General features: G+C 39.5%; 1 protein-coding gene across 6 annotated transcripts in view; it reads right to left on the bottom strand.

The window, feature by feature from the left end:
* The window catches only part of ANKRD6 (ankyrin repeat domain 6), a 165,000-nt gene that overhangs the window by 18,805 nt on the left and 119,220 nt on the right, over positions 1–26,975 (bottom strand). For 4 of the 6 annotated variants that reach the window (XM_084623140.1, XM_084623141.1, XM_084623143.1 and 1 more), the window contains 3 exons: positions 11,971–12,069; positions 3,305–3,403; positions 114–212 (listed from right to left, as the gene is read on the bottom strand). In XM_084623140.1, the coding sequence (XP_084479266.1) occupies positions 114–212; positions 3,305–3,403; positions 11,971–12,069 (297 nt within the window). Of the gene's footprint in view, positions 1–113; positions 213–3,304; positions 3,404–8,688; positions 9,028–11,970; positions 12,070–26,975 lie in introns of those variants that run through there. The other 2 variants (XM_084623139.1, XM_084623144.1) reach the window with 2 other exon arrangements.

Raw genomic sequence — 26,975 nt, 5'->3', positions numbered from 1 at the left:
CCCACGAGGAACTAGACCACCACCTGTTAAGAAATGCCATTACCAGAGATCACCACCAATGAGAAACAGCCATTTTACATCGGAACTGAAAGCTCTTTCTACATGCATCTCACCTTGTTTCTGGCAAGAACATTAGCGCCTGCTTTAACGAGCAGTTTGGCAGACTGACTGAATCCATGCCAACATGCTTCATGAAGCGCTGTATTCCCATCCTGAAGAGCACACACACAAGAGCAGCAGTTTAGGGTGTTGTGTCCACACATACAGGAATGTTACATTCAGAATGTAAGTGCTGTACCCCTCTTCGGGCATTAAAAATCATTTCCCTTTTCTTGCTATCTAATTCTGTTTGGGGATAGGCATATGTATGCTAGACCTAGGCTTAAACAACTTCCATGGGCATCCTCCTACTTTCAACCCTCCCTGCCTCTACTTCACCAACCTCTGAGTTCCTAACCAAGCATAACATTATACTGACATGTGTGCAGTATGTGCTCCATTGCTTTTCTTTGTTGGCATCCTTTCGTCTGCAAGAGATGGTGGGAATTGCAGCCTATGATGTAGATGGTTTCCTTTTCAACAGTTAGAATTAGACCTGTTCATGTGTTTGTGATTGACTTGTCTTCCAGTGGCTGTCGCAGAAAGACTATAAGCCCTAAAGATAGTAACAGCTAATCAAGAATTGTCCTTTAGTGACCTGTATTTGGAACAAAAGGTGATGGGAATTCTCTATGAAGTTCCATACAGTATGATTTAACTGATGACTGTGGTGGTGTTTATATAGAATCATAGAAATGCTGGGCTGGAAGGGACCTTGAGAGGTTCTCTAGTCCAACCCACTACACTGAGACAGGACCAAGAAAGCCTAGACCATCCGTGACAGGTTGTGCAATCTGTTAAAAGCCTTCAATGATGGAAATTACACAACCTCCCTTGGAAGCCTGTTCCAGCACTTTGTAGTTAGAACGTTTTTCCTAATATCTAAGCTAAATCATCCTTGCTGCATACTAAGTCCATTACTTCTTGTCCTCCCTTCAGTGCAGACTGAGAACAATTGATCACCATCATTTCTATACCAGCCCTTAAAATATCTGAAGACTGTTATTAGGTCCCCCCCTCAGTCTTTTCTCAAGGCTAAACATGCCCAGTTTTTTTAACCTTTCCTCATAGGTCAGGTTGCTAAACCTTTTATCGTTTTTCTTGTTCTCTAGATTCTCTCCAGTTTGTCCACATCTTTCTTAAAGTATGGCACACAGTACTCCACATGAGGCCTCACCAGTGCTGAGTAGAGTAGGACTGTTATCTCCCATGTCTTACATACAACACTCTTGTTAATACACCCTAGAATGATTTTAGCCTCTTTTTTGCAACTGCATCACACTGTTGACTCATATTGAATTTGTGATCCACTGTAACCCCCTAGGTCCTTTTCAGGCAGTACTGCTGCTTAGCCAGTTATTCCCCATTTTGTAGTTGTTTTTCATTCTTATGTGTAGTACTTTGCACTTGTCTTTATTTAATTTAATCTTGTTGAATTCAGACCAATTCTCCAATTTGTCAAGGTTGTTTTCAATTCTAATCCTCTGCTCCAAAATGCTTTCTACCCCTCCCATCTTGGTCTCATCTGCAGATTTTATAAGCACACTCTCTCCTTCATTATTCAAGTCATTAATGAAAATATTGATTAGTACCAGACCCAGAACAGGCCCCTATGCACCCCAATAGATACACTCTCCCAGTCTGACAGCAAACCAGATAACTGTTCCTTAAACCCTATTATCCTCTATCCTTTGCTTTCAAATTGGTTAACTTTTTTCAGTATCTTTCCAGGTATCAAAGCTAGGCTGACTGGTCTGTAATTCCTTGGGTCCTCTTTGTTTCCCTTTTAAATGCTAGGGGAACTTAGTTACTATGTTTCCTCTTCTCCAGTCCTCTGGGACCTCAGATTTCCTCCATGAGTTCTCAAAGATAATCGCTAGTGGTTCTGAGATTGCCTCAGCTATTTCCTTAAGTACCTTAGGATGAATTTCCTCAGGCCTGCTGACCTGAATATATACAATTTATCTAAATATTCTTTAACCCATTCTTTCCCCATTTTGGCTTGCTTTCCTTCCCCATACGTACATGGCAATGGGTTTTTACACTGTGCATAGTTGAGAAATGCAGTGAATTCTCACCAGGGCACATAGATTTGTGCTACAGGACTGAAGGCAAAAAATAAGATCTGGGGGTGAAAAGGGTATCCCAATACCATCCCAGAGAGGGGTAAGGGTCCTATCAGACTTTTTGCTTTCATTTTGGTGCTGGGTCTGCAGACACCAAGGAAGTTCAAGGGCTGGGGAGAAGACTCTCCTGAAACCTCATACAGGTGGCTAGTAAAGCAAACCCCATAGAAGGCTTTTGCTTTATAGTTTTGGATGTCTCCCTCTGCCTAGAACTCAGCTTCTGACCTAAGCAGAGAGAGAGAATGTGTGTGTGTGTGTGAGTGTGTGGTTAGTAGATACTGGCTTTTATTAATAGCCTTATCTAAAATGTGGATTAAATAAAATCTGAAGTAGAATATGAGCTTTCACATATAGACCTACTTAGCTCATGTTTTCTCTACAGTCCAAAGCACTTCCTAGAGAATCAATATTGCAGCACTACCCTATGTATTGTTGCCCCCAGGGTACTATTTAACTTGATTCTCTATCTGATTAGTCTAGAAATATATTGGGAGTCAACTTGACGGGGTAGTGGTACATTATGTTGCTAAGCAACCAGCACTTTTTATTGCCCTGTCTGGCCACATATATATTACTTAGTTGGGCAGAAGCATCTCTGATTATATCAGGTAAATGACTTCCAGTTGCAAATGACAAAGAAATGATTCCCTCCCTAACTAATGATACCTCTGAAGAGGTATCAACATGGTTCCTTCACAGACATTCAGTTCGTATCTTTGCTTAACAAACAGCACTGCTCAGCCTCCACTGAACTAAGTTTTCTTAGTAGCACTACACGCTGCCTCACTAGCTGGCTGATTCCCAATGTTTCCTTTGAAGCCTGTGGTCTTTATCATGTTGCCAACAATCAGCATCATGAGGAGAAAGTCAGACTCCTGGCTCAGAGATGATCTACTTATGTCAAATGTAAGTAAAACAGGAGTATATTTCCAAAGGGAAGTGGGGTTTCTTATCTGCATAATTGCTATTAAATTCAAATTAAATGGTTTACTCCAGAGTATAAATTCTAAACAGCATATTCCAAAGAATGATAATATTACAGTCTAGTGCAGTTATTATCCAACAGGTCTTCTCATTACCTTGTCTTGTCTGTCCAAAGCGCAACCCTCTTGAATGAGAGTTGCTATTACATCTGTATTTCCTACAACAGTAGCTCGGTGCAAGGCTGTCTGATCACCCTGTAAAAAGAAGCAATTTATTTTAATCAGTGCCTGTCCCATCTAATTTTGAATCCATATAAATATACACATACACATACTTTATACAGATATCATACACATATTCCATATACTGTAACTATATTTACATCACACATACCATTCAAATACTGGCTGTTGTTGAAAGCAATACCAATAAACTACAATCATTAAGGTTTCCAAGAGTAATGGAACCATTATATGGTTTACTATTGCAGACTAACAGTTTAGTATCTTTAATTCCTGAAAACACCTACAGCTCATTGTTACAACTTCTCACCAGAAGACTATCCCAGATGCAATATGGGGGTTACTTAGCACCTAGTTTAAAAATTATTACAGCATTACTAGATAGCCAGTTTAACATTAATTTTGGTTCCATACTTCCAAGGACCAACAATATCTAGGGAAGAAAAGGGCATAGAATTAAGATCTCTTAGTTGTATCTCATTACATCAGTCTTACAAGATCTTATCTTTGTGCTGGTTTGTTCATTCTCTGCAGCTATTTTGAGTCTGTGGTGCTGAAACAAATTCCATGATCTCAGCCACACAGTGAGAGAGAAAAGACGTTCCACAGTACCATACAGGAGACCTGGTTCTGATTACCAGTCAGAGCCTTTCGCTTCCCAGACTGGGAATCCTGTACAGTCCAGCTCACCTACATGGTGTTTGCCAAAACAAATGAATAGAAGAAATGTGGAATGTGTACAGAAAAGGAAAGTCTGGAGACAGCGAGAAGTAATAATCACAAAAATGACTTGTCTGATACAATCAGTATGACAGACTATAATAAAACACTAAAAAGTGAAGATTGCCATGTTTTTGTCATACTTGACTGCAAGTATTTAGATCCAGATAACTGAATATAATTGGGGTAGTTGAATAATTGAATAGTTTGCTCCCGTACAGAGGGTGCTAGACAACTGGCAGGTGAGTTATAAATTGTTCTTAAGGGGGCTGTTTTTTTCTAGTGAGATTGAAGACATTATTAATTTTTACAGCAGTATTGCCAACCCTAAGCATTCAAAAATGCCGCCAATAAATGATGAAATTGGTTTAAAATCATGAGGCTGATTTTTAAAATAATACATTTTGGGTTAATTGTATTTCTTTTCTGTGTTTTGTGCCTTCAGGGCTCATGTTTTCAAGCTTTTCTCCACTACTGTGAAAGCTAGAATTTTTTTTAAACAAAAGCTAAGATTCTCATATATTTACATGGCTCCAGGATCTGAGACCTTAAGAAAAACACCAAGTATTGCAAGAGTTGGTAATACTGAGTATTTTAAATATGTCTGAACTCTTCCATATTTCCTTAAATTAAAGCCAAAATAAAAAAAAAAAGTAATCAAAAACCCCTAAACTGAAATAACCCTAAGAGACTATATCTCATTACAATTTTATGGGTCATGTATTTATTGACAACTATTATTATGCGGCAACCACATGTTCAGGGTCTAACTGACTGCCACATTTGTAATCGGAAAGGAATTTTCCCAAGGTCAGATTGGCAAAGACCCTGGGGGTTTTCGCCTTCCTCTGCAGCATGGGGAACGAATCACTTGCTGGTTTGAACTAGAGTAAATGGTGAATTCTCTGTAACTTGGTCTTTAAGTCAAGATTTGAGGACTTCAGTAACTCAGCCAGAGATTATGGGTCTATTTCAGGAGTGGGTGGGTGAGGTTCTGTGGCCTGCAATGTGCAGGTGGTCAGACTAGATGATCATGATGGTCCCTTCTGGCCTTGAAGTCTGTGAGAAGATCCAACAATGTCACAGCATTCTAGGCTGCCACCGATATTGCTAATGGAGCATAATATTAACTTGAGTAGTATGAATGATGCACAGACCAGTTTATTCTATCATTAAAATAGAAAGAAATTCATCATTTACTATTGCTATGACACATTTACAAGGCCCAAACTGTGAAAGACATGATAATAAAGTATAAAGTATATAGTGAAACAGCATTTGCCTTAAAGGTCTGAAACATTCTGTGTGACAGAGTTCAAATGGGAGACAAGAATGGAGTGGACCCATTGTAGCTTTAAATAAGGATCTTCTCATAGTGCTAACTCAATTCATTTTTGTTGTTACATTATTTTTTCTTATTTCTCTTCTGACCCAATTAAAGTAATTGCAGTTAATTAAACAGACATTTAACTTACTGGCTTTTGGGAGATAACAGCTACTCCTGTGAACATTTCACTTTAATTAAAAAGAAACCAATAGCTGAAAAGCAGATAAGCTCACTTTTCACGGCTGCAGCAGCTGATCCAGCTTGGGACCAAGCCATTCTCCAAGCACCCCACTCTGCCACCAGGCAACATGGGCCAGCTTGCTTAGATTGTCTCCAGGTAGTGAAAGCATTCTCCAAACACAGAGTGCTCACTGACTGAAGGTTGGATCACTGAAATGTAAGTGCCACGTGTGCTCAGATTTGAATTAAACTGTGTTACCACTTTGATCCTAATCATATTCTACTCAAAGGCACAAAGAGACTAATTTTACTCAAAGGTTCTCAGTCATTTGCAGGACCCTTGATATTATAGAAGACTTTTCTCCTTAAGTTATAGAGCACCTAAAAGATATATATTATACTGAATACATATATTGTTTTAACCTGCCTTTCCCCCCATTTGTAGAATTCTAGTGAAACTATTTTGTCTTTTAGGACAAAGCTAATATCAGGATGCCTTTATGTGGTCAACTGAAAATTTTTGTTTGGTTGCTTTTATTTTGTGCATCAGCTTCTCTCTGCAAGTGCAGAGTCTGAGCTTTCAAAGCAGTGTAATCACTGACTCACATTTCTCTTTCTGCATTTACATTTTTCACATTGCCTATCTCTTTCTTTTATTAAAAAATATCTCGTCTCCAAAGAGCACTTGCCCGAGCCCTGTCTTTAACAGTGAGCATTCTAGAATGCGTGACAGGATACTGTTCTGGAAATTGTTAGAAAAACAATACCTATAGTGCATATTGATTTTGTAGACAATCAGTTAAGTGTATAAATCTGAAGCAAACACTTTATGATCTTGTTTGTAAGTGACTTGCTTACAAGGGACAGTTTGCAGACTGCAAGATCAGTAAAAATGAAAAAAAGAGAATTATAGTGCTGTTGTACAGGTGCGACCTTTACCACGATGATGGAGGAGATTTGCCTGAACTGAAACATTTAGGAGATAGATTCAGAAGGGGACTGAGCATTGTACCACCTAAGGCCTGGTCTACACCTAAAAATTATATTGACCTTTCTACATTGCTCAGGGCTGTGAAAAATTTCACACTCTATGTGACATCGGTCAACCTATACCTGTAGGTGCAGGTAGGTCAGAGGAACAATTCTTCCATTAACCTAGCTACTGCCTCTCAGAGAGGTGGATTAACTACATCAATGGAGAAATCCCTTCTGACAGTGTAGGAAACATCTACATTACAGTGCTACAATAGCACATCATAGCTGTGCCGCTTTTGCATAGACATGGCCTAACTTTTAGGCATCTTGCCATAGGGGCCCCAGAACAGGGGGGGGCCAAGAGGCCATGGCCTTCCCACTTTTGAAAGTGGACGGATGGGCCTGGCCCCCTGCTCCTCCTCTTCCCCCTGAGGCCCTGCCCAGGCTGGAAGCTGGAGCCTGGCTTGGGTCAGAGGCACAGGGAGCCTGGGCAGCTGTGGACCCTCCACCTGCCTGGGATGGGGGGCCGAAAGCAGCCGCTGGCCCATGTCCCCACTCCTTGGGCCCCCGCCCAGGGCAGGTGGAGGGTCCGCGGCTCCCCAAAGCTGCCCGGGTGACTCTTACTATGGCCCGGCTGTGACTCTTCAGCTCCTGAGGCCTTGCCCCCAGGTCAGAAGCCGGAGCCGGGTCAGGCTAAGAGCTGCGCTGGCAGCTGTGGACCCTCCATGTGCCCTGGATGGGGGGCCTGGGAGCAGGGAAACGGGCCAGGGGCTGCTCTCAGGCCCCTTCACCCAGGGCAAGTGGAGGGGCCCGGGCTCCCTGACCCAGCTTCTGCTTAGCTGGTGGATGGGGTCTCAGGGGAAAGAGGAGGGGCAGGGGCAGGGCCATGGAGGGGGTGGGGCCTCATGGCCCCCTCTCGCTTTTAGGAAGAATCCATCACCCCTGCCTCATCTCCTAGTGGAATTCATAACCTTGAGTTTGGGACCCAGGCTCCCTATACAATGCAAGAGGAGAGTTAGGCACCTAAAAATGGGATTCAGAACAGCCAGCATGCTGAGAGGTTTGTGAATCCCACTGGTGCTTCAGCATGATCTAATCAAGGCACTTCACTTCTTCCATTATCTACCAGAACCCCAACAGTCACATTCTCTTCTTTACTGCCTCCATCAATGCTATTATCTCCTGTAAGGGTGAAAGATTGGATACTCCTTCCAATCTCACTTGTTGCCTCCTCCCACCACTCTATCTTGCTGTTTACACCATTCACTGCCCAAGTTGGTCAAATTATTTGTTGTGAACAAAATATCCTGCCCCGGGAATGTTGAATTAAAAAAAAAAAAAAAATCAAAAGAAAGATAATTATCTTCACTCCTGAGACAAAACTGCTAAGTTTGGAAAATTTTAACTTTTGAAATCAAAGAGTGAACGGCAATGTTTCTTTAGCATATTGCTAATTAAAATCGGAAGGTTTAAAATAGGGAAAATTATATCAGTAAGAGTACAGTACTCCGAATAGCATCTGAATATTTCAATATTCTAAAGTAGTTGAATCAACCATTCATGGCTTTCAAGCATTTGATGTGAACTTACTATTCTCTTCTCCCTTGCTAAACAGAGAGAATCATCATGAAATCACAATAATAAGCATATTACTCTTGGACAATAGTGATAAAAGGGCAGCAGAAATGATCAAGGCAAGAAAGTATAAACATAACTAAAGGAAATTAAAAAGTCAGTTATTGGAACTACAGAAGGCACTTTGCATATTTACATTTTGGTTGAAATAATTTTAAACTTTGGGTTATGGCCCATTTGTGTTAGTTTCTTCAACTTAGATTTTCACATGGGACTCCCAGAAGTAAAATTTCATTTTTTTTTTTAAATGACATACTTTCCATTGAGATAGTCAGAAAGCTTTCAGTGGGATGTCAAACGAGGGGTAGATAATTTTATGCAAAGCATCAAGAATGAAACCCAGCCATGCAACCATGCACCATTTTAGGAACTCTAACATGCCAAACTGCCAATCCAAGATTTTACATGCAGCCATGTCAGAGGGAAGCTCAAGGCAAGATTGATGCACAAGATTTCTAACCTCCTTCTCTCTTTCTGATCTTCTAGGTTCCTTTCTAGCCTTTCTCCTCTGGTTTTTCTCATCTTTTTCTTCCTTGATTCCTTTCACCAGGGCAACTTTCTCCTTGACTATTTCTGAAGTATGTGCTGTATGAATACTCATTGACCAATCAGAGTTTGCATTAGCATTCCAGTAAGAGTTTGCAGGATTGGCAGGGAGAAGGAAAGAATTAGTTCCTGGAGTTGCATACTCTACAGAGCTGGTTTCCACAGGTTGAAATTCATAATAATCCCACTCCAGGCCACTGGAGGTCATTCTTCAACTAATTCTCATGTCTCTTAGTGTTTTAAAGTACTTCATCTGCAGAACATGAAGTTAGTATTTTAGTCTCTCCACAACATTTAGAATTATCTTCTTCTATTCGCCATGCGGCAGATGGAAAGTTAGTCCTTGCATTTATGAATTAGCTATAGATATTCAACTCAAAATTAAAATTTTGTTATTGGATTACCCCTGTCTTTTTAAAAAATGAAATAGAACATGGATCCGATTTTTAAAGTTGCAGGAGGATAATTTGCACATGTAATCACAATAATTCTGCATAAAAATGGAAAATTAGACATTTTAAAAAATATTTTTTAAATAAATTATCTGATTATTTCCCCAATGTATAATTTAAAAATCTGGACCCAACTGCATATTTATGAATAATATTAACGAAATGGATGTTAATAGACAATATTTGATGCTGAAATCCATCAATGCCAACAGAATAAAGGGTTTCTTCCTCAGTTTCTGACACTCAGTAACAGTGACTGAAAAGCAATAGAAGCATCTCTGTGTGATGCATGTAAAAAGTGTGCAAATATGGATTGTACAACAGGAATTTATAGGCAGGAATCTTTTTTTACCATCTGAAAGCAAAACAGACATATTTTAGCTAACACATTTCATCTCAGACAGTCCTGTGATAATCCCCAAGTTGGGAGTTTTATTCTCCTTCCCTCTTTTCCCTAAGAAACAAATCAAAACGGCACTTCTCAGAATGCGCAACAATTCTTGATGCTCTCATTATATCCAGAGGAGATATCCAGTATAATATAAGGGGATCCAAAAATGGAATTCAATTCTATGAACATAGGCTTTACAACATAACCACATTTCTAGTTTGTTATTAAAATTAGTTACAGTGCTTGGTACAGCAACACACTGTGGTGAACTAGGACTTGGAGAAAGTTACAGGAAAAGTGAATGAACTGAATATATCTGCAGAGGAGTAAGACTCACTCTTTGGCTGATGTAATGATAAATTCCGATTTACAATTTTCCCAGCATGCCTACTTTTATCACTTTCTTCAGAATGCAATGTTAGATGTACATATAGCACAGATTTTGTGATAACAGCATTCAAAAAATGCAAGTCCCACTGAGAAAATAGTTCATTTTCTTTTTTCCCCCAAAAAATCCCACCTGGTAAACAAATAATTGGCATAACTTGGATTCTCAGAGTAGTTACTTTACTTCAGGAAAGCTGACTGTACTTATATACTTTCTGTAATTTTGTTATAACAACAATACTCTGCACTTACTGTGCACATCACCATTCATGGGGAGGATCTAAAAACACTTGACAAATATGAATTAATCAAGCCTCCCTATACATCCGTATAGCAGGTATTAGCCCTATTTTACAGAGATGCAAACTGTAGCAATGAGAGGTTAGGAAATGGAATTACTGACTCAAGAGCAACTCCCTTAGTACAAGAGCGGTTGCAGAAAAATCAACGTTACAAGCCTACCAGAGACTATCCTAAGTTTCACTGTCAAGTGACAGCTGGAAATAGAACCCAGCTGTTTAATAGTGAGATTTTTGAAGATATTTAGGCACCTAAAGATTCAAATAGGTGCGTAACGGGAGTTTCAAAAGCACCCAATGGGAATTAGAGGCACCTAGGTGCTTTTGAAAAAAATCACACTAGGTACCTATCTGCATATTCAGGCACCTAACACCTTTAAATATCTGGCCCTTAATGCCTAGTCCTGAATTCTAAGCACCATAGCACATGGCCTTGCTGACCACTAAATAGTGACCTAAATAGTGCAACTATGCGGACATCACTCAGGTCAGGTCTACACTACACACTTACTTCAGTATAACCACATTGATCAGGGGTATGAAAAATCCACACCCCGAGCAACATAGTTACGCTGACATTAAATTCCGCCCTCCCCCGCACCCTGTAGATAGCACTATGTCAGTGGGAGAGATTCCCTCACCGATGTAGCTACTGCCTCTCATAGAGGTGGAGTAACTAAACTGATAGGAAAGCTCTCTCCCATCAGCTTAGAGCATCTTCATCAAAGTGCTGCAGCATTTGTAGAATAGACCTCTTGGGTCAGAGACACAAGTAACAATGTTAAGTCTCCTGGGAGCAGGGTCATTACTCCTATCCTGAGTTGGAGCACCACAGAAGAAATTAGAGGCAAAATTACAGTCTGTGAACGGGAGTCAACAATGAATCTGGACAAATTTATTTCAATCTGTTAAAAACAATTCAGCCTAACTCCTTGTTTGTTAGATAATGCAAATTGATAATGCAAATAATTCCAATGTCTCATCATCTAAGCAACGTTTTCTCTAGCATTCATCTCTAGCATTATCACTGTTTTTATAGAAAAACTGAGAAATACCAATGATTTACTTTTTGAAAACTATCATTTGCTAATTGTAAGGATGATCACAAATAACTTACACTATTCATTTATCATACCAGGTTATGAGACACAGGGAATAACTCATACCACAAGCATTACACTGGTAGCCAATTTGCTGTGGTACTGTACAGTACTTCAAGCCAATTGCTCATTTTCCTATGCTCTCTGGAGAAGAGCTTCTGCCTTTTGAAGTCCTCTCTGTTGCAAATATTTCTGGCAGATTATATCACGTAAAGTGTTTCAATGGGACTCTCGTGTGACACAAATGAGCTCATATTTCCATGTATGTACCAAATGGCAGGCAACATCCTCTATTGCTACTCACTCAGGCCTGGAGTAGAAAGGCATCTTTTAATGCTCTGCTACAGCTTGAAAGTAAGGACCAAGCTACTCATCTAAAACTCTAAATTTTACTATGACTCTGATACAGTTTTACTTGTTATGCTTCAAAGTTAGAATAGGTGGGAGACTGATTCTGTTCTAATTTCATCCCCACCTTTAAGAAGCAAAACTCTAGCTCTGTTCAGAATTTGAATCATTGATTGGAAGAGCAGGCCCCTTGGTAGAACAGTGGTTGCATCTACTTACATCATCCTGAATGTCCAGGTCACAGCCTGCCTTCAGCAAAATCTGCACAACACGGAGATGCCCCTTATAGGCAGCAAGATGTAGAGGGGTACGGCCATGCTGTGAATGAAGAGAAAATACTGATTTTTGTAGATCACTGGTTAATACATAGTGTTCATTAAAACTTACGCCCGGCATTTCTTTTCTTCATATTGGTCTGTCCACACCTCTGTCTGGGAAGCCTACTGTTTAAAGCTGCAAACTACTATAAACCTTTACATGTTCATTTTATAACAGGACTTCCCTTATATTGTGTGTGTGTGTTGCAACTGCCTACTTCCTCTCCTGCTTTCTGCTTCATTTGGATTTATTGGCACCAGCCTTGAGACAACACCTTGTTGCAATAATATAAGTCTACAATAAACTTTTTTTTTTTTTTTTTTGCTTCTTGCAAACTCTGATCCAGCTCTGCATTACAATTCTACAGTAGAACTTAATCAGTTTTTTGCTTCTGTCTTTTCCACTGGACAACCATTGAGGACTTTCAATTCCACTACTAACACATCCCCTTAAACACCCTTCCAAAAACACACGGTATGGCAAATGTACTATAAATCATTATAAAGACAGTGGTAAAGTCTTGCAAAAGAAATAAGCACTAGAAGACTGATGTTTATGTCAGCAGCTCCCCTTTGAAAGAATGACAGATATGTCACATCTAGTGTTGCCACCTTTCTAATGACTGTAACTAGACACCTGAGGCCCTGTCCCTGCCCTGCCTCTTCCCTTGAGGCCTCATTCCTTCTCCACCTCTTCCCCCAAGGCCCCACCCCTGCATGCCATGCGCCACCACGAGCCACACAAGCAGCCTGGTCCTGGAGGCAGGGATGGCTGCTGCTGCTACACTGTCTCCTTCCTTCTGCTTAGGGTTGCCACAGATTTAAAAAATGGACATTGTGGCTTGTCCAATGGCACCCGGACACACAAGCAGAAATCTGAACTGCCTGATTGAAAACCGGATGGTTTTCACTAGTCACGACAAGTGACTCGAGTTAACATATGTGATAGCCAATCCCTTACTGCCTATAAACTAGGAACAAATGTCTCAGTCTTTCAGATATCACTTGTTAGGATATAGATATTCAGGCCTGTCTGTAAAGGCCTATACTCTAAGAATTTAGGTGTATTCTTATCACTTGGCTAGTGATAGAGGTATAAAAGAAAGAATCAAAACCACTGTCTGCCAGTGTAAGGGCCTTCTCTTACTGTGACAGTTTGTGGCCCTGTGCTTAGGCTCAGGCCTTTGGCTAAGCAGCAGAGGCAGCCGTAAGCTGGGAAGCGAACGGTCACATCCTCACATTCCAAACTAGTCACATTGAAATAAGGTGCTATTGGGCTGTTAGGCACTATCAGGACAGGATTGTATTCCTATCACCTCCAGAGAAAGGGAAGTGCCTAGAAAATGTAAAAGGAAACTAGTTTGATAGCATCCTGTCTGGCAAGAACTCACTTATCAATAGCTGGGATGTGAAATCCTCACTTCTGCATTGTTTTGTCATTATAGTTCCCACTTTGCTGTTGTTTGTCTGTATAATCTCTGTCTGGTTCTGTGATTGTTCCTGTCTGCTGTATAATTAATTTTGCTGGGTGTAAACTAATTGAGGTGGTGGGATATAATTGGTTACATAATCATGTTACAATGTGTTAGGATTGGTTAGTTAAATTTCAGGAAAATGATTGGTTAAGGTATAGCTAAGCAGAACTATATAATCTGTAGTCAATGAGGAAGTGACTGGGTGTGGGTGTGGGTGGGCATGTGGGTGTGTGAGATGGGAACAGGGAATGGGGGTAAGAAAATTGGAATCATGTTTTGCTAAAGGGGGAAATGGGAACAGGGAATGGGAGTAAGGAAGTTGGAATCATGTTTGGCTAAGGGTAGGAATGGGAACAGGGACACAGGTGTAAGGCTCTGTGGTGTCAGAGCTGGGAAGGAGGATACTAAGGAAGGAAACTGGAATCATGCTTGCTGGAAGTTCACCCCAATAAACATCGAATTGTTTGCACCTTTGGACTTCGGGTATTGTTGCTCTCTGTTCATGTGAGAAGGACCAGGGAAGTAAGTGGGTGAAGGAATAAGCCCCCTAACATCACTTATTTTACTACCTTAAAAAGAAAAGAAGTACTTGTGGCACCTTAGAGACTAACCAATTTATTAGAGCATAAGCTTTCGTGAGCTACAGCTCACTTCCTCAGATGCATATCGTGGAAACTGCAGCAGGCTTTATATATACACAGAGAATATGAAACAATACCTACTCCCACCCCACTGTCCTGCTGGTAATAGCTTATCTGAGGAAGTGAGCTGTAGCTCACGAAAGCTTATGCTCTAATAAATTGGTTAGTCTCTAAGGTGCCACAAGTACTCCTTTTCTTTTTGCGAATACAGACTAACACGGCTGTTACTCTGAAACCTTTACTACCTTACTAATCCCTAACCCATATAATCAGTGTTTAACACAGTATCTATCAGAAGCCAATCCACAGTTCAACTGGGGTCAGGTCCCTTGATGGCTACACGGAACAGGAAAGTTTTAATTAGGAAGATGCAGAAATGATGTACAGTTTCCGGGGATAGGAGAAAAGGAAAGTAAGAGCTGACTTTAAAATAAGATTTTTTTTAATTAGGAAAATAGCTTTTCCCAGTAAGTGGGTAATAAAAGTCTACATTAAAATGACAAGAGAGGAACGTTGTTCAGTTTTAATTGCACCCAACTGGATTATCATTTGACAGACTTTAAAATGAGAACACAACAGAAAAAATGGGAGCAGCTGCTGCTCCTAAGGAAGGCACTGGGATATGTGTTTTAAAAGAAGGTTCAAAGTGTAATCATACATTAATAGGTTCATCAGTACAATAAAGAAGAACGAAAATAAGGAAAAAGAAAAGGAATACTTGTGGCGTACTCCTTTTCTTTTTGCAAATACAGACTAACACGGCTGCTACTCTGAAACCTGAAAATAAGGAAGTTTGCTAAGATTGTAACCCTAATAAACTAAATTAGAAAATATCAGCATAAAAGGAATTGAGTGTGTAAGTAAAATAATTAGTGTCAGGAATGTGAGGAGTAAGTGAAAGACCTTAAAGAACTGTAAAACAAGAATGTTGGAAGACTGTCCAACATACGTTTTATTTCATCACAATTCCAAAAGACAAGTAATTAACAACCCAATCATGTACTAGACCACCCACTCTTCCACTGAGAATCACAATTCCTCCACCCAAAAGCCACCAGTAGTTAATAAGTACAAACTGATGTTTTAGCCTGGCCTGGATATTCTTTTTTTCAGGAATCCATCAGGTTTATTTTACTGTGACTGAGCAGATTAAACTGCACTGGTAAATCTAGCAACAGAAGAAGTGAACACTTCTAGCACTGAGTGACTACTGGTGGCCTTCAGTAACTGGAAAGGAATAAGCCAACGATTAATCATTATTTATTATTTGTATTGACGTAATGCCTACAAGTCCTAGTCATGGACCACAGTCCAATTGTGCTAGGTCCTGTACAAACACAGAACAAAAAGGGAGTTCCTACCTCAAGGATCTTACAATCTAAGTACATTCTTGGGGTTAGTAAGAAACTTCCCCAATGGGAATTTTACTCCATGTAACTGAAACATTGGTTGGAGGCAGGATACTTTACTAGATGCACCATTGGTCTGGTCTGGTATGACAATTCCTATGTTCCTAAGAAGGTGGTTAAGGCCTTGGAAACAGCCTCCATGTAATGAAAAAAGTTGAAACCTTCTTCTCCCCCCACAGAACTGCTGGAGGGAGAACCCAATCGCAAATTAATTAGTTAATGATTATACAGCACTTCAAAGATGTGGAGAGTGCTAGTTAATTGTTATTTCCCCTTTTTAAACTCAAACGAAGGAAAAGTTCATACCCACTCCGGAACTCAAATATTTCAAAGTGCAAATGTTTTCTCTGGTATTTTTCCCCACATAAAAGTGAATGGCTCATTCCCATCCAGTACATTTTGGTTTAACTGCTCTGAAGCTTTGAACACAGCTTGATTTCTTCTTTCACAGTCTGCCTTTGAAAGCACTTGAGGTGCTTAGGCAAACTCAGTAAACAAAACAGCCACAAAAAAAAAGTCAGTGAGAACACTGCCATAAATTTAAAAACTCCACAAACAAAAAGTTGTAGCTTTGTTTAAACAATGAATAACTTGCTGCTTTTACAAGTCCAACCTGATCTAAAGACGGCCTTTATTAAGACTGTAGGTAAAGTAATGGCTGGCCCTACTGCCTGGAGTACATTTCCTTTTATTACAGCTTGGAGGAGATCCAGAGCTTAGTGTCGGTTTCAGGTAACTTAATAGCAAAAGAAATAAGAGAGTCTCTAGGCAACATAAAAAAAAGGCCAGATTGACAAATGATTCTGGGGCATGAATTGAATGCTTCGATTATGAATATGGATTCAAACAAGTTTAGGCTTATAGGTTCTTTCTCCATTACTTAATTACAATAAATAAATCACATAATCAGTTGTCTCACTTCCCAGTAAGCTACTGATACATCACAATAACATTTTATTGTAGTCTGTGCATGGAGTGGAACAAAAGCCTGCTTGAAGCCAGCTCACAAGGGAGAGAGCAGGGCTAACTATGTGAATATGTTTGGGGGGGGAACTTCCTGATACGATAACCATCTCCAACCAGTGCAACAATGCTGGGGTGCAGCCAAAGATATTTTGTTAAAAATAAACTCTGAAAGGAAGATGAAGCATTTATTTTAATGCGAGATGTTTACCCCTTGGATCATTTCCCTCACTCAGCGTACCTCCCCCCCCACACACACACAGCACACACATACCCCTATGCGTTATCTGAAGACCTGTGAAACGTACAAATACAACTCAGGAAATTCACATTGGGGGGGCATGCCATTGTTAAACTGTCCACTGTGCACACGTACTGTGACATATTATGGTACGTGCTGCATCATTCAATGACCTCAGGCATATAAAATATAGTGGCTCCAAAGATTATACTAATCTTTAGGATACTAGCTAATCCCTAGGGCCCACGTTCCTCTCTGGTGTAACTCCATTGACTTTACTGGGGATGTATTTGGTCTCAGGTTTTTAACTCTTTGGACTAGCTAGTTTCTTACTGTTTGGAAGTGGACAATGCAGGAAAGGGAGAGGGGATCTCAGGCTGCTGGGAGGTCGAACAAATCACAACTTTTAGGACAAAAAGCTCACGAAAGCTTATGCTCTAATAAATTGGTTAGTCTCTAAGGTGCCACAAGTCCTCCTTTTCTTTTTGCGAATACAGACTAACACGGCTGCTACTCTGAAACTTTTAGGACAGTAAGTCTGTCTGCCTGGGGCTTTTCTGAAGTATGCAGAATATGCAGTCCTGATTTACCCTGTCTCCCCTATCAGTTACCTCTCCCATCCTCTTCTCCCTCTCTGTATTCCTGCCTCATCTCCCCCCTTGCCTACCTGTTCTTGACTCCTTTGTCAGGCTGCAACTAAGGAGTAAGGTGGTCAGATCAGGAGCTGAGGCACACACATGGGAAAACTGGCATGGAGCCAACTAGCAGCTGACACCAGGCAGGTGGGGCTGGCAGATCAGAGGAAGCAAAAGAATCGCTTATGGTTGGTTGTAGACCTGCAGTGCCTGATAGGGAAGGCTAGTTCCAGTGCTGGGAGATACTCATGTCCTTCATGCTCTAGGCCTAAGGAAGCAAGTTCAGGGCAACTTAAAATGTCACAGTTCTTTCCTGGGTGTCTGGCTGGTGAGTCTTGCCCACATGCTCAGGGTTTAGCTGATTGCCATATTTGGGATTGGGAAGGAATTTTCCTCCAGGGCACACTGGCAGAGGCCCTGGGAGTTTTTTGCCTTCCTTTGCAGCGTGGGGCATGGGTCACTTGCTGGAGGATTCTCTGCACCTTGAAGTCTTTAAACCACGATTTGAGGACTTCAGTAGCTCAGACATAGGTTAGGGGTTTGTTACAAGGATGGGTGGGTGAGATTCTTTGGCCTGCGTTGTGCAGGAGGTCAGATTAGATGATCATAATGATCCCTTCTGATCTTAAAGTCTATGATTCTCTGATTCTATGTCCTTGCTTTGGTTCATCTGTGTCACTAATGTACGATACATACCACATAACTTTGTGCATTTCATTTCCAGTACTGGCAACCCCTAACATTTGAATATCATGAACGAGGCCCCAAAAACTCCTGAGATTAGCTTAAAATTCGTAAGGTTTACAAATAATAAATTTGGAGTTCTTTTTATTTGCATGGTGGCTTTTCAACTTTTAGGATTCATGTTTCCAAGCTTATCTCTGCAACTTTGAGGGCTAGAAACATTTTTTTTTAATGAAAGCAGAAATTCTAGTGTTTCCATATGACTTCAGTGCCCAAAGTTTTAAGAAAAATACCAGATATCATGTGTCTCATGATAAAAACTAATACTCATGATAAAAAGTTGGAAACTGCATCTCCTTTTTATACCCAATGGCATTAAAACTGGAGGTGCAGAAGGGAGTTGGGAGATATAGCAATGGTACAACCTGGAGAATTAAGAAAACTGAGTTTAGGTCCAGAGATCAAGCTCATGCTCCTTAGGCCAGCAGAGTCTGGGGCTATGTGGAAAAAAAACTCTCAGCAAACTCAGTGTGGGAGAGAGCTTGGGAGTCACTCTCCAGCAGCCCCTCTCTGGCTAACACAAGTAGCAGGGCTGACAGACTTTGGGGAGAGAGTTATCCAGCCCTATTCACTGGATAAAAGGTTAATGCCATGTCTGCAGACCCTGGCAGCAATAGAGATGTGCTTGCATGGTTCTGTTCTGGTCTTCTACAATTCCATGTCAGAATGGTGGCACTAGAGTGCCAGCTGTAATGGGGGGTACTGACAACACAATCTCACTTGGCTCAAATTTGTATTTTTTTCTTTTTAAAAGGGTGCACCCTACCCACAAGGCTTGGGGAGAGAGGGGTAAGAAGATGAGTCTCTCTTTTGAAAGTAGTGTGTCTTTCCTCCCGCAGCATCATTTGCCATCCTCCACCATGACACCAGAGAAGGTCTTGTGTGAAGGCATATATGGGTGCTAGTGAAGGTGGAAATACAAGCTAACAACAGGCTTTCACAGCAGCTCACTGCAAGGAAGGCTTGGTCATGGAGGTGATTGTGAAAACAGACACAGGCTTTTTAATATGCAGATCACTGACCTAATAGTTTTTAAACAGCTCACAAATATTTAATATGATAGATAGATAATTTCAAATCCGATTACTAATGCTGGCTTGATAAACTTTGGAGTTGTCATGGTCTACGATGCAGATATGAACTGGGGACTTTAACAACTTAGATTAATGAGCCAATAAAATGGTTTGTTATATGTGTGTAGGAACTTTTATTCAAATGTGAACTGTTGCCTCAGGTGGCCACAAGTCATGTAAATCCTCCTTAGCTGCTAGTTTATTGGCCAAATAATTCCTAAAAGTACTGATTTTTATTTTATTTTGGTACCTTTCTAGCTTAATAATAGAGGATTATTTTCAAGATCTGTTAATAATGTGTGCTCAAGATGAAACCTTGTTGACAGCTCTATGTCTATCATACTATATAAAGTGTCACCAATGACAGACTAGCCATAATGCAACGAGTTCCAGGATTTAAAAAAAAAAATCAGTGAGTTAGCTACAAAGCAAAATGATTATAACCATTCCATTATGCAATTCAATTTTATAGATATGATTTTAACTTTACGATCTGCAGAAAAGCTATGCTCTGTTTTACCTGAAAAATATACTTTATAAACCCATGATACTGGAGTGACTATGTCAAAATAGACTGCACTATGCTAGCAGTGCCTCTCGTCAATCTGGTTTGAGTAAAACAGATAAATTACACACGTGTTTAATACTACACACATTTTTCCTTTGTCATATTTATTCTCACTATTAAGTTCAATGAGACCATCTGGAACATGTTCTGCAGTCCCAGTGAATCCCAGTATCAAACTACACATATTACATTGTGATAAGCGACAAAGCAAACACTGTCCTGCTTTGTCTCAGGGCTTGTCTTCATTACCAGGGTAAGTCAATCTAAGTTACACTACTCCAGCTATCTGCTTAATGTAGCTGGAGTAGATATAACTTAGGTCGACTTACCCCAGTGTCTTCACTGCACTGCATTGACAGGAGACACTCTTTGGTTGACTTACCTTACTCTTCTCGGGGCTCATCTTCACCACTGGGAGATAGATGCTGCTGCAATCAATGCAGCAGAGGTCGATTTAGCCGGTCTAGTCAAGACCCACTAAATCGATGGCAGAGCACTCTCCGATCTACTCCTGCTGCAGCGTCAATCTCCCTGTAGTGAAGACAAGCCCTCACTGTGCTTACCTCCTGGAATTGCCTCTTGGGTGAGTCTTCCTCATTTTAACAGAATGATTATTAAGTTTAGCAGATTTCTCCTGTGATGTTTTGTCAAACAGAGAATGACAACAACAAAAAAGCATTTGTAACCAGGGTCCTAGTGAGGAGCCAGCTGTGGTCACTCAATTAGGGTGAACTGCAAAGAATAGGGCAGACAATTTCCAAAAAGCTGGTGGATATTCCAATACTTAGATTTACCAAGTCAGCATTAAAACAGCTTCTTTATTACCTCACTGGTTACTCAGACGTCCAAACAACACAGTTCCCTTAAAGTAATCCAGCCTCAGACTTCCATCCAGGTACCAACGTCAAATATGATGATTTCTGAAAATTTTATTTCATCATATAAAAGAAAAGGTTCTACCAATCCCAAAGGATCGGACACATTACCTCCCAGGTTAATGAATGTTTCAGATCTTACTCAAATACACGCTATAGCCAATTCTTATTAACTAAACTAAAATTTATTAAAAAACATAAGAGAGTATGGTTAAAAGATCAATATACATACAGACATGAATTCAGTTCTTAAGATTCAGATTCATAGCAGAGATGGTGAGCTTTGTAGTTACAAAGAGTTCTTTTAGCAATAGTTCATAGGTTATAGTCCAATGTCCAAATATCATATTCAGGGTGTACCAGCATAACTGGGACCTCAGTCTTGTGACTCAAAACTACCCTGATGAAGCCTAAGCAGATCTGAGATGACAGAATCAGGACCCAAGGATCTTTTATACAATGTCATGTCTTTTGAAAAGTTGGGAGTTGAAAAGGTAATTAGCATGACTTTGAAGGAGGTCCATCTCCATTATTTAGCTACAGAATTAACATAAGGCAATTTGCTTGTTCCTCCACAATTCACAGATTATTTGCTATCACGGTGGATTTGATTTAAATCAAATTGATTTAAATCATGATTTAACTCATTAGTCAGGAAGACTCAATTTAATCATGGATTTCTACATGAAAGTGCATTCTTGTTGGTTGTTATAACCTTAATACATATTCTTCACAACTCAGAGATAGATGTAGGTTTTATTTTTAGAAGGTACACACTATACATTTTTTAATTTTGAAAACTTTTCAGATTAGTTTTACAGCTATATCAGAAAATGAATGATTCTTTGGTTATTTCATTTACCAAAGGTAATTGAAGCAGATATTTATGAAGTCATCTGGAGGTGAACTATCTCCAATTCAACAGGTTAATCATTAATATTTGGAGGATTTTCTTGCCACGCTGTATTAGAAGAGAATATCATCAGACAGACATTTAAATTGTTTTATTTAACTAAAACAACAACGTTATGTATTCTGGATTTTTTTTTCCAATAACAAACATAATATTTTAACAAAACAAGCATATGAATTCTTGAATTTAGTTAAACATTCAAGTTTTTAAAATCAGGTTTGTTTTTGTTCAAATTGTTTTTAACAAATAGTTAAATGAAATATTTTTTAAAAAAATTAAATCGACTATGTGAGCCAGGTCAACATGAGAAACTTAAAATATTGACTTCTGCAGCTAACTCGGTCATCTTCACCTTCATTTTCCTGTTTCTTCATAATCTGGAAAAGAAAAAGAAGCATTCCTGCTTTTTCAGGTCCCAAACGATTTCTCAATTTGGAATGAATTAGTCCAAAGGAAGAAAATATTCTTTTTACACCGGCAGAAGAAGCTACTGCTGTTAAAAGTGAGATTATCACTTCAACAGTCTCTGAATCCAAGTGCTTAAGTGACTTCCACCAAGTCACTGGTGTGACTTTCTTTAAAACATCATCAGCAAACATAGATTTCTTGAATGGTTCACCCTTAGCTCTGAAGTTTATTATAGTTGGCATTCTGGAGGGATGATTGCTGGATGTCCATGTCATAGCCAACTCCTTGTCTTCAGCAGTTAAGGTTTGACCCTGTTACTGAGTATTGAGAGTATTTGCAAGAAAATGAGCTGGAGATAGTGCTCGTCCCATTCGTTTTTTAAATGCTTGTAATTTAACTCTGTCCTTGCATATTTCTCTTTTTAGATCTCACTCAGTGCCTTCCAAATTTCAACAGCGTCAGCAATAAAACAGCGATTTCCCTGCATTTTGTTCAAGGCTACAGAAATAGGCTTCAGGGGACTCAGCATGTGTTCAACACGTCTCTTAAGCCCAATGTTGAGAACCTTGGCTGTGACAGTGCCATCTATTTTTTCAGGATTTTGTTCACAAACTGTCATCAGATTAGGCCAGTTCTTGATGTAGTGCTCAGAACAGTCCACTGCTGAGTTCCATCTCACGTCTTGTGGGAGAGTTAGCTTGGTTCCTCCCACTTTTTTCAGAGCAGCTGCTGAAAAGTGGTTGTTATGGAAGTAATTTGCAATTTCAACAACATTCGCCTTTATTTCTGGAACACTGAAGTCTTTGGCTAGGAGATGCATCAAATGAGCACTACAACAGTATGTTATTAGCTTGGCAATGTCTTCACTCTCTTCTAAATAATTTCTTCACATCGTGTATACATTTGCAGCATTGTCTGACTAAGCTGTGTACTAGACATTTGAACTTTTTTTCACAGTTTGTTATAGCTTTTACTGCTACTTCTTGTAAGTGCTCTGCTGTGTGTGAATTTCCTGATCTATCAATTGTTTCTGTAAGGAAGACATTCCCTTCTTCTGTTGTCACACAAGCACATACAACAGGATCATTGTGGAGACTGCTCCACCCATCAAGACTCAGGTTTACAATTTCACCCTCTAGACCTTTTGCAACACTGCTCAATTTCTCTTTCGTACACTTTATCCAGCAATTTGCCTGAGACATTTGTTCCATTGGGTGACTGTATCCTGGTCTTAATGACTGAACCATGTTAATGAAGTGTGGGTTCTCAATCAAATGAAAAGGAGAGTTTGTTCCATAAACAAACTGGGTAATTTTTTCATCAATTACCTTTTTTTGTCATCTGCTGGTTCTTATCACAAACTTATCTATGGTTGTTTCTGAATGATGGAGGGTTTTTTTCTTTTTGCTACAGGTGATATACTGTGGCTATGTGACAGAAACACTATCATTGGCAGATAACTCTGAAACTATAGAAAACGATGGTCATCTTGAAGGTGGATAGTCTTCAGAATTGTATGTTGCGGATGGTTTCTCCTAAACAAAATAAGTCAATGCAGTTATTTATTAATACCATACTGCTCATTTAGTATTACTCATTGCATTCACTGACACTCAATACTACTTTAAAGGTGAAATTGTAAAAGGAAGATCTGCTTATTTCAGCTATTTATTTTTTATCACAACTGCATCTAAACAGATAGTACCATAGAGTAACAACTATATTTTTTGCTCAAACATGAGAATTCAAGAATAGCCCAGAAGGAAGACAGGCAGTCCTTAAGGAAGAATTATGAAATAAAAAAGTTTACCAACCTGAAGATCCTGCATATTCTGACACGTTCCTTTCATCATCTTCAAGGCAGCATCCTCCTGAGAAGGAACACTTCTCATGATGTTGTTTCATTTGGGCAACCAGGCCTTGCATTTCTTTGCTGCACTGTTTGCATTTTGCATGCATGCCTGTCTTATCCACAGGTAGAGGAACTTCATTAAAATATTCCCGAACTGGGTCTCTTTTACAGCCTGCTGCCATTATAGGTTTTCCCTTCTCATGAGAGAATGGTATGGTAGATCTCAAATCAATGAAGGCTACACTCAGAAAGACCTCAAGACTTCTGGAATATGCTGCTCAAACAGTTTCCCTGTTGTTTCTACTGCCTGTCCCTCACTTCTCACATTTATCTCAAGACTTCTTCTCCTTGTCCAGATCTCTTCCGCCCCCAACCATCTTCTATTCAATGAACTTTTTGAAACTTTGCACTTTTAGAAAGAGATAAGGGATTGACTTTGTGTACACAAATTTGCAGAGGAACAATAGGTTTGAGGTCTGTTATTTCTCACCTCTATATATTATTTATTTATTGAAAAACATTTTTGCTGTTAACAAGCATGTTATCTCTGGAGACACAAATCCACACTTTGAGAACTGCAAAACTAAGCATCTCTCATGGTATCTTCTAGACTGAGCACTGAGATAGAAAGATGAACTTAAATAATCTATACAGTAGCCCCTGGAACCCCATCAGATTGGGTCCCTAATCCATGAACTATTGTAACTCATTTACAAAATTTTTTTAAACATTACATGAATATATTGTCTCATACTATGGAATTAGAATTTATAATCCCTATTCCATAATGAGATATCTTTGAGCTATAATGTATCTTAATTAAAACTATCTTGAGATAGGTTTTTTTTTCATAAAAATGCTTTTTGAGGAAAAAACCTATTTAAATAAAAAAATTGATTATATCCACCCTGTTTGCTATACATTTCAAAGAGAGATGAATACTGAGATATCCCGTGTTTACAATTCATTTAAATGATAGGATGTTCTTTTGACCTCTGAATTATCAGAATTACAGCATATACAGGGACTGTTGATTACATTGTCGGACCCTACTCATATATATGTAAATACACAAAAACACAATCATTACCTCCTCACATGTCTTTTGAGGGTTATTTATTTAGCGGGATGCTTAACCCTTTCTAGTCATGCATCACAGCATGACAAACAACTACTCTTTTTTTGCAATACAACCAGTGAAAACAAGCCACCTCAAAAGTTTAGAAGTACATCTCCCTGATGTCATGTCTCAGCTAACGCTGGGCCTCATCCTCCAAACACTTATTACACAGCATAGTCCCAACTATTGTGATTAGTCACACTGGCATCAAAAAGAATAATTCCGTGACTTCAATGGGCTCACAGTCATAGGAACTACACTTAATAGTTAGAATTTGCAGAATTGTAAACTGTAAACCCTCAGAGTTAGCAGTATGTCTCTCCTTTTTCTGAGGAGCATCCAAGTTACCCATGACACCAGCTACAAATGCTAAATAGTAATTATTACTATTAATAAAAGTAAAAAAATGTTAGAACAGCATTAAGGTTGCTATGGAAAGCACTCAAGTCAGAAAATGCCAACGTTAGGGTTGACTGCATATCCTTCCCTTTGCCCTAGGTGCACATTCACTACGACACATTCTTTAATTACAAGACAATATATTATTATTTCTGCCAGTTCACTGTCTCATTCAGTGAGCAGGTCACATGGTGCTCCACAGAGGGGAGAGTTGTTCAATATTTATTTGTATCCTCAGTGTTCAATAAGGAAAGGTCATCTCATGCACTGTACAAGACAGGCTGTCTCTAGACACCTACACAAGCTTCCTTCACTACACAATGCCCATCCAAAGCTGAACATAGTTGCAAACAAAAAAGGCCTTTGAAAGTGATACTCTAGCTGTTGCTCCATGCGGCAGCTATAACAGCAGCAATCATAAGTGGACACAGAACACTAATTAAATCATAGCAAGAATTAAATATACTTACAGAATTCACTCATGCCTAATCAAAGAGAAATAAAACTTCAATTTAAAACATTCATCCATTAGTAACTTTCCCAAAAGAAAGTTGTGTCACAAACTGAGAAAAAGGCAGGAAATTTAAAATGAAGGTGAATACTACTCCCTAACTCTGGGGAGAAAAGGCAGAGTATAGTATCATTTAAGAGTTTAACTGAGCAGGGTTGGGGTTTTTTTTTCAATTTTGGCAGCCAATTATTTTTAAATGACCCAGTCTATTGGATCAAACAGCCCACATTTTCAGATTGATGGATTTATTTTTTAAACTCAAAAAGTAGCTCATGAAAAGACTGAAGGTCCTGAAGGCTGAAGTCTTGTATTTATTCCCAGAGCAGGTGACGCACACTCAGTGGCATTCCCCATGCTGCCACACAAATATACCTAAACCACGTCCTACAGGGGCGATCGAGTTGGATTGCTGAGCAAGGAAACTGCCTGCTGCTGTTTGTTTCTATTGTGTTCAAGGAATCAGGGCTTTGTGTACATTTTTGTAGATACACAGGATTGAATTACAGAAGTACCTGACTTGCATCATCAGTTTCTCCTGCTAACAGAAGCAACCCGTCACGGCCCAGAATATTGGCTAATCACTCAGGCCAAAAAGGGCAACAATACAAATAGAATCTTATGAGGGTCAAGGGGAAAGAATTGTCATGAAGTAAGTGCTGGCTGGGACCAGGGATGGGGCTATTGATGTGTACCTGTAAAAGAGGGGTATTTTTGTTCCCTTATGAACTCAGAGACTGTTTGAACTATTGATTCCTAGCTCTACCCTGTTCCAGCCAGTTCTCTGATTTTTGCTCTGTGGTAGCAGCTCACCATTTGTGGTGACTGCTCCTTTGCAGGATTAGCATAATTGGTATGTGTACTTCCCAGCAGCACAATAATAATTGTAATGTAAAGTGGGAATGGTAGTGTGACACTTCACTCCATATTCTTTATGAAAATATACTTATGATATGAATATGACATAACTGAGATATATTTTATGCAAGATGGCTCATGTGAGATATCATTGGAAAGGTTATGATTTACTGAATGTGATTATCCAATCTGTATTCCTTTATCATTTCTGTATCTGAAATTAGG

The sequence above is a fragment of the Lepidochelys olivacea genome, assembly GCF_965140295.1.
Source record: "Lepidochelys olivacea isolate rLepOli2 genome assembly, chromosome: 3".
NCBI classification, from domain to species: Eukaryota; Metazoa; Chordata; order Testudines; family Cheloniidae; genus Lepidochelys; species Lepidochelys olivacea.
The sequence above is the reverse complement of the archived record's forward strand: the minus strand, read 5'-3'. Positions and strand labels throughout refer to the sequence as shown.